The following is a 7,443-nucleotide window of genomic DNA, read 5'->3' as shown; positions in this document are numbered from 1 at the left end:
TAACCCAATGCAGAGCTTTTTGGTGGCACTCCCATCTGGGGACTGCTCCTCCCACTGCCCCTGTTTGCTCGGAGCCCAGCGAGCTGCACGCGATCACGTAGGCATGTTGCAAGAGGCACTGCCACTCTCACACAGCAGGAGCAGATCACCTGCATCCTCCCCCCCAAAGCCCTCACCTCGAATGACCCGCGGCTTCCCGGCGAACGCGCACATCTCAATTAGCTCAAAAGCCCTTTCTAATTGACTCCGGCGAGATTGAGACGGGTTTTCCAGAGGAGACTTCTTGGAAAAACCACAGCTTTATTTCTTTATTATATATATATTGAGTAACAGGCAGAGCGGTGCGTTGGGTCGCGATGCGCTGCGGGGTTCCCCCGCCCTATCCCCATGGCCAAAACCTACTGGGAAGGGGCACCACCGAGCAGCATTGAGCGCCCTATTTCCAACACAAGCTGTAGGATGGATGGAGCAATGTTTCACACCAGACACTGTGATTTCCTTTCTTCCCCCCTCTATCCTATGTTTGAAGCTCAACACCAAAAAACTGATGGCACGTCCCAACAAAACGATGGGGAAACGTCAAGCTTTACACATTTATTACTCGGATGACGTGTTCTATAGCATACAGTGGGTCTGATGTTCTATCAAGAAGACTGCATTGCCACAAAGAGTTGTCAGCTCCCTTGTCTCTGAAATGCTGATAACGATGAGTTTCTGTTTTCTCTAGGATGAATATCTAGTCTTTATGTTCCCCAAATCCTTTCTCCTTGTTTTTGCTTTTTTTGTTCTTTTTGTTTTGTTTTTTTTTTCCATTTTTAATTTTTTTTTAAAGCATGATTAAATTAAAAATGGCGTCTCTTCAAATGCAAATAAATACATTAACAAAAAAAAAAAAAAAAAAAGAATTGGTAGCGTGAACTTCTGCAGCACGTTCGTTGCTGCTCCCTTGGCAAATGGACATGGCCCTTCATGTTTGTTCTCCTGAAAAACACTGTAAGTGTCGCTGGGTTGGGTGAACAGCTCACACCAAGAAGAGCAAAATTAGTGTAAAGCCATCAAATACCCAGCAGGGAAATTAAACAAACAAACAAAAAAACAAAACCAAAAACCAAAAAAAAGACATTATTTCAGGTTTTGAGGGATTTCCAAGAGAGGGATGTTATAAAAACAAGAAGGAGAATAAATCTTAAAGTTCTGTCTAACTTGCCTCCGAAGCCGTCAATCGTGCCAAGAACAGATACTGATCAGCCCCCTTTGAGGGATGAGGGGAACCAGGCAGATCACTCACTTTGCCTGTTTCCCCCCGTTTTCATTCCACCTGCATGCAGACAAAGGGTTCTCCAAATGGGGGTGAAATCTCTCACCCAAGTGAGGAATCCAAGTTGGTTGTGGGCACCAACACCTCATCTCTGGCAGTTGTTTGGCAATGGGAAGGAGGATGATGGGGGCTCTAGATTTGGGGCATCACTGTGGTGCCAGCCCCACTTTTGGCCAAAATAGGGTATTCTGCACCCAAAATACAATGCTGTCCACGCTTTATCCCCATAATGAGGGAGACCAGCAGCAGAACGTAATTATGGGAGAAAAAATAACACGTTTTTGGTCAACTCCTATTGATTCTCACGCATCAACAGAGCGACGGATGTACTGAGAGACCGAGCGGTCCATGGCGGGATGAACACGGACATTAAAACAAATGGATTTCACACAGAAGTTCTTTGATGGGAGAAATCCCAGTGCTGAAGGGCAAAACTCCCCTGGGATTTTCTCCATTTTTTTTTTCTTTTTTCTTTTTTTTTTTTCCTTCTTTTTTTCTTTTTAGTTTTTTTTTCTTTTTATTTTTTTTTTTCTTCTTTTTTCTTTTTTTTCCTTCTTTTGCTCTGGTCAGAGAGCAGGGTCCAAGTGATGCTGCGGTGTGAGGTGCCAGCTCAGATCCAGGCACTGGTCCTTCCATACATGCAAACATCTCTCTGCTTCCTCAGCATTTAGGACCACTGAAGCTCTTCTCCCCAGTTCCACTCTCATTCTCTAGGTGTGCATTTGGAGACACACCAACAAGCAACCAAATGAAGGGCTCCCATTGCTCTGAACCGTCTAACCAAGACTCTCACTTCCTCAACACCTTCATGTTGAAAGTCTCTGCTCTTCCAGCTCCCCAAAGAACCATGCAATGGTTGGGTTGGAAGGGACTCCCGAAGATCACAAAACCATGTAATGGTTGGGTTGGAAGGGACCTTGAAGATCACAGAACCATGAAACAGTTGGGTTGGAAGGGACCTCCAAGTCCACCCAACCACAGCCTGCAAACCAGGCAGGAAATGCAGCCAGTGAGAAAGCAGCAGGAAATCTGTATTTTTGGCTTTTCATTGTTTTCCTCTTTTCTCCCCACTTTTTTCTTTTTTTTTGCCATACGCTTTTTGCCTTCTCTCTGCTGGTTTCCCAAGAACACCAAGTCTTCATTTCTCCCATGCCCTGTACATGAATAGGCCTGACTATAACAGGCCTGCCCTTAAATGTATAATTACAATGATGACAGTAATTACAATAAAGCACTCTTTCAACAGAAACAACAACAACAACAAAAAAATATACAAAAAATAAATGGGCTATCGTTAAGTAGATGGGAGATGCTGCAGCATAGCAGCACCCCATGTTTCACAGAGCTCCTAGCTCAGGTCACGTATTTTTGGGTAAATCTGTGAGCTTTCTAGCAAGAAAACTGTGGCTACGTTGCCCCTACAGTGGTTTTCGGGCTCTTGTAAAACCCTTCTCCTGCTTCAGCATCTTCATGAAACCATTTTTGAGCCAGAGGGTAAGCGTTGCTGCCCCATCTCCGCGTGGATCTCAATTGTCCGTTTGATGATAATAAAATAAAATAGAATAAAAATTCAAGAAAAAATAAAAAATAAAACCCAGTGCAAATCAGAAAGCCATCCTATGAGCCCGTCAACATCCAGGAGGAGACGGAGCGGAGGTGGGGGCAGAAAGTTGAAGAGAAGAGGAGGGTGTTAAAAATAAAAGAATATAACGAGAGCTCCGCTGGACAAAAGCCGTCAATGATGAGCGTCTGTGTAGTGTGTGCCACGCTTTGTCCTCCCCGGACATCTGCTGTGTGCTGTCTGCTGCCAGTTGGACAGGGCAGGGCGGGGGGACGGTGTGAAAACAATCCTGGCCCCATTGGGCTCGCTCTTCTGACTCGCCGTCGTCTTTCTAAAGCCAAACAATAACCCGGCGGGACACGCCAATTTCAGAAAAGAAACCCTACAACAAAAACACAGCAGGGAGGAGGGGTGGCACTTGGCGACGAGGCTGAAAGAAACATGCTTCTCCCTCCCCACCCCACGAACATAATTCTCGAGCATGCTGGGGTTTGTCTGCTTGGGTACATCAACTGGAATCCCGCTAAGGTGCACGTCTTCTCCTCGCCCCTTCCCACCCCACCCTGTCCTGCCCCTCAGGCTGTCAGTTTTTGGATTGTCTTGTTGTAGTACTGCGTGATGGTGGGCGTCAGCGGGTTCCAGTTGTTGGCGTGCAGCTCGATGACCTCCAGCAGGAGGGACCGCGTCAGCATGGACTCAGAGGGGCACAGCATCTTGTCGCGGGCTGCAGCCAGCAGCTCCGTCATCATCTCAGGCAGCTGCTCCTCCAGCAGCCGGCCGGTGCTCTGCAGCTGTCAAGAGAGAGGGGGCAACAGCGTTACGGCTTTGTTTTTGTAGAAAGGCAGTATCAGTCAAGGTGAAAAAGACCATCAGGTCCAACTGTCAACCCATCGCCACCATGCCCCAGTAATCGTAGAATCAATTAAGGTTGCAAAACAGCACTAAGATGATCTAGTCCAACCATTAAGCCAGCCCCACAAAGCCCACTTAGCCACGTTCCTAAATAGCAACACAGAATCATGAAGGTTGGAGAAGGCCTCCGAGATCCCCAAGCCCAACCCACCCCCCTCCACCATGTCCATTGACCATGAGCCCAAGTGCCACATCCCTACGGTTCTGGAACTCCAGGGATGGGGACTCCACCACTTCACTGGGCAGCCTGTGCCAGTGCCTGAACATTAATTCCAATAAGAACTTTTCTATTTCCTCCTCTTGTTGAAAAATAGAAATGCTGCACTATGAGTGAGACTATGGGAAGGAGGAGTGCATGGTTCATCTCCCACCAACTTCAAAGGCAGCAGCACTGGGTGCTCTGGAAGAATCCCACCTAGGACTCGATCTATTGTCAAAACGCAGCATGCACTGTGATGTGGTGTGCAGCCCTTTACCTGATTGTCCATTTGCTGCTGATTCACAGCTGTGGTGTGCCCTGGTCACTAAGCAGGGCTCTTCTGGATGCAGAACAAATCCATCTGCACTGTGTCGAGCACTGTGTTTCCACCCATGGCCATGTGCTCCCAAAGCAGCATGAGCCCCAGACATCCCAACCCCAACTTTGCAATCCCACCTGTGCACATATAGGTACCATAATTTCTCTACAAAGCCCAGCAAAGGTCTCTGCACAGCCCACCACTGCTGCATGAGGCAGAAAGGGCAACATGATGTGGAGCTCCCCTACCTCCATGGAGCAGCACAGCACGGCGTCCTCCTTCACATCCTGAGACTGTAACAACTGCAAAAGAGGAGACTGAGGATTAGCCACTTCTCTTGGAGTACTTATGTTTGCTGAGAGCATGGCATTCCCCCATGTCCACTCCCACCACCTTCTCCTTGAAACATGAAAGATCTCTATTCACCTGCTGGCATTTCAGTAATGATTTTTTTCAGTCTCTTCTTCACTGGAGCCAACCCCAGGCTCTGCTCTACTGTCCCAGAACTCTGCATTCCAAACACAGCCCATAGGCACAATCAACTTCCCAGAACACCCCAACATGATGCTATAGGGTCAGGCTACAATGGCATGGGTCAGCAGCAAAAGGCAGCTCAGCTCATCCATCCCCAAAAATGAGGAGCTGGGTCAAAAACGCACATTTTTATAGAATCACAGAAAGACTTGGGTTGGAAGGGACCTCAAGGATCATAAAGCTCCAACCCCTGTGCCACATGCAAGGCCATCAATCTCCACATCTTTTTGCATAGTGCATGTTTCTTTGCTTCTGTCTTCACTCTTCCATTGTCATGCACACTGGAGTCATCATTTTAACATCACATTTTTGTTAAAGCCACAAAAGGGCAAAATGTGGAAAAGTCTTTGGGTTAATTAAAACTGCCCATGTACAACACAACTCAGTGGCAGTGAAACTGTTTGTAAGACAAGGCTCGCTCTCTACTGTTTTCAGCACAAAGCACTTTGTTTTGATGCTGATGTTGACAGCATCTGGACAAGCATATGGTCCCATCAGTGTAATCTCACATTAGACAAACATCCAGCCAGGCACTGAATGCGTGCAGCAGTTCCCTGCAGTTTATCTTTCCACTGAATTGTTTGGAAAAAAATTGGTTAAGCCTGAGCCACAAGCTCTGAGATAAGTTCTCCTGAATAGTTAATAGATTCTTTGCAAACAAACCCCAAGAGATTACATCACTACCCCTATGAGATGTCACCTCTGAGATGCCACCACTGGGGTGTCACCACTGGGATGCCACTGTCAGGATGTCATGGCTGGGATGGCACCATTGGGATGGTATCATTGGGATGTCATAGCTGTGATGGCACCATTGGGATGGCACTGTTGGGTTGCCACCACTGAGACGGCACCAATGGGATGTCATGGCTGAGATAGCACCATTGGGATGGCACCATTGAGATGGCACTGTTGGGTTGCCACTGCTGGGATGTCACCATTGGGGTGTCACCACTGGGATATAGTCATCAGGATGGCACTGTTGGGATGTCACCACTGTGATATTACCATTCCTTTGTCACCTTGTTACCATCACTTTGTCATTCCTTTGGGATATCACTACCAGCTCACACAAGCAAGGCTGCATGCAAGTACTGAGTGTGCAAACCCAAACCTGAGCAAACTGCAATCCTCAGGTGTGGCTTTTGCACAACCAGACCTTGACCCTATGCAATGTCACTAATTGTTTGCAATCTGATTCTTATTTACTTAAAATATGTCAAGGTAAACACACTATACTTACTAAATTAGCACTCCCACATTGGAATTATTATTTATTTCACTATTTATAACTGCTCCTCCCTGCTGCGGAGTGCTGCCCCAACCCTGCTGTGTCTCACACCATTCCCACTGGCTGCTCAGCCCCATATGCTTTGGGTTTTCCCAGCAATCATCCCCTTGGGGCTCAGACTGTCTGCAAGAACACTTCACCTTGCTCTTTAGCTGGTTCCCTGTATTGGGTGAAGCCAGGCAGCCAAAGCAGCAGTTGCTGCTGGAAAGCAGACAAAGAGTCTGCTCGATTTCCTAAGAGCGGGGGCTGTGTGCCAGTCTCTGCTGGGCCGGTCACATAACACCCGGCCACGGTTGCAAAAGGCTTCTCACTTCTTCTGCTGGTGCTGGATCGAGGGCTGTGCAGACTGGTGGGAGACAGAAGGCATTGTGCTTTCATCCCTGCAAAGCTCCCATTCTCAACTATTCGTGCCCCACTGAGCGATGGGTAAAAAATGGTTCTGGACCTGAATATCTTGAAGGTCTGTTCCTGGAAAGAGCTGAAGATTTTACATCATCCAATCTAACCTCTCTGTTCTAGCAGCATCCCCTAGGGCACATCATACTGGGTTGTGTGTAGATGGCTTTGGATGGGGCCCTGGGCAACCTGGTCTGGTGGAGGGCAACCAGCTCATGGCACGGAGTTGGAATTGGATGTACTGTAAGGTCCTTTCCAACCCAACCATTCCATAGTTCTATGGTTCTAGGAACTTCAAGGTCCTTTCCAACCCAACTACTGTAAGGTTCTATGATTATCCCCTCAATTCCTTCCTCCTCTGCTCCCAAGGCTTACGGCACTCACAGCATCTCTGTGCTCCCGTTATCCAGGACAGGACAAGAAGGCCCCAAAACTACATCTGGGTTTCATCACATAGAACCAGTTTCCTCCTTCCAAGTACTGATGGACTCACCTGAATTTATAGCAGACCTCTGGGTGTAAGCCAAGCTCCCTAATACACGAGTACACATCCCCACAACTATTTGGGTTCATTACCCACTTTCTGCAGAGATAACCCACGCCACAGAAGTGCTGATGCAGAGCATTCAGGGTGCCCACACCATGAGCAGGATGGAGAACCTGCCTCACTTCTCACCAAATCATGCAGGTTGGGTCGTGCTCTGCAGCTCCTCCCATTGGGAGATGCATATATTACCCTCTACAGCTGCAATGACACTTTTCCTGTAAGGCTTTGCACTAATTACCGTATATGACAACGCTTGCAGAATGGCATAAGCAGTGCTGGCCACAAACTGCCTCTTAGCATGCAATGCTTTGGGATGCTTCAGTGATGACTCCGGTGTGAAAGCAAAGAGGATTTCCTGACCTCCTG

At 47.7% G+C, this 7,443-nt stretch overlaps 1 protein-coding gene across 7 annotated transcripts in view; it reads right to left on the bottom strand.

Annotated features, from left to right (window-relative positions):
• Positions 1 to 280: 280 nt before the first annotated feature.
• The window catches only part of CTIF (cap binding complex dependent translation initiation factor), a 75,801-nt gene continuing 68,638 nt past the window's right edge, over positions 281 to 7,443 (bottom strand). For all 7 annotated transcript variants that reach the window (XM_015887218.3, XM_015887219.3, XM_015887220.3 and 4 more), the window contains 2 exons: positions 4,558 to 4,611; positions 281 to 3,670 (listed from right to left, as the gene is read on the bottom strand). In XM_015887218.3, coding sequence (XP_015742704.2) covers positions 3,455 to 3,670; positions 4,558 to 4,611 — 270 coding nt within the window. In that variant the 3' untranslated portion in view covers positions 281 to 3,454. The remainder of the gene's footprint in view (positions 3,671 to 4,557; positions 4,612 to 7,443) is intronic.

This window comes from Coturnix japonica, chromosome Z (assembly GCF_054131305.1).
Source record: "Coturnix japonica strain WE chromosome Z, WE-NBRP24, whole genome shotgun sequence".
NCBI classification, from domain to species: Eukaryota; Metazoa; Chordata; class Aves; order Galliformes; family Phasianidae; genus Coturnix; species Coturnix japonica.
This window is presented reverse-complemented; position numbering and strand designations above follow the sequence as displayed.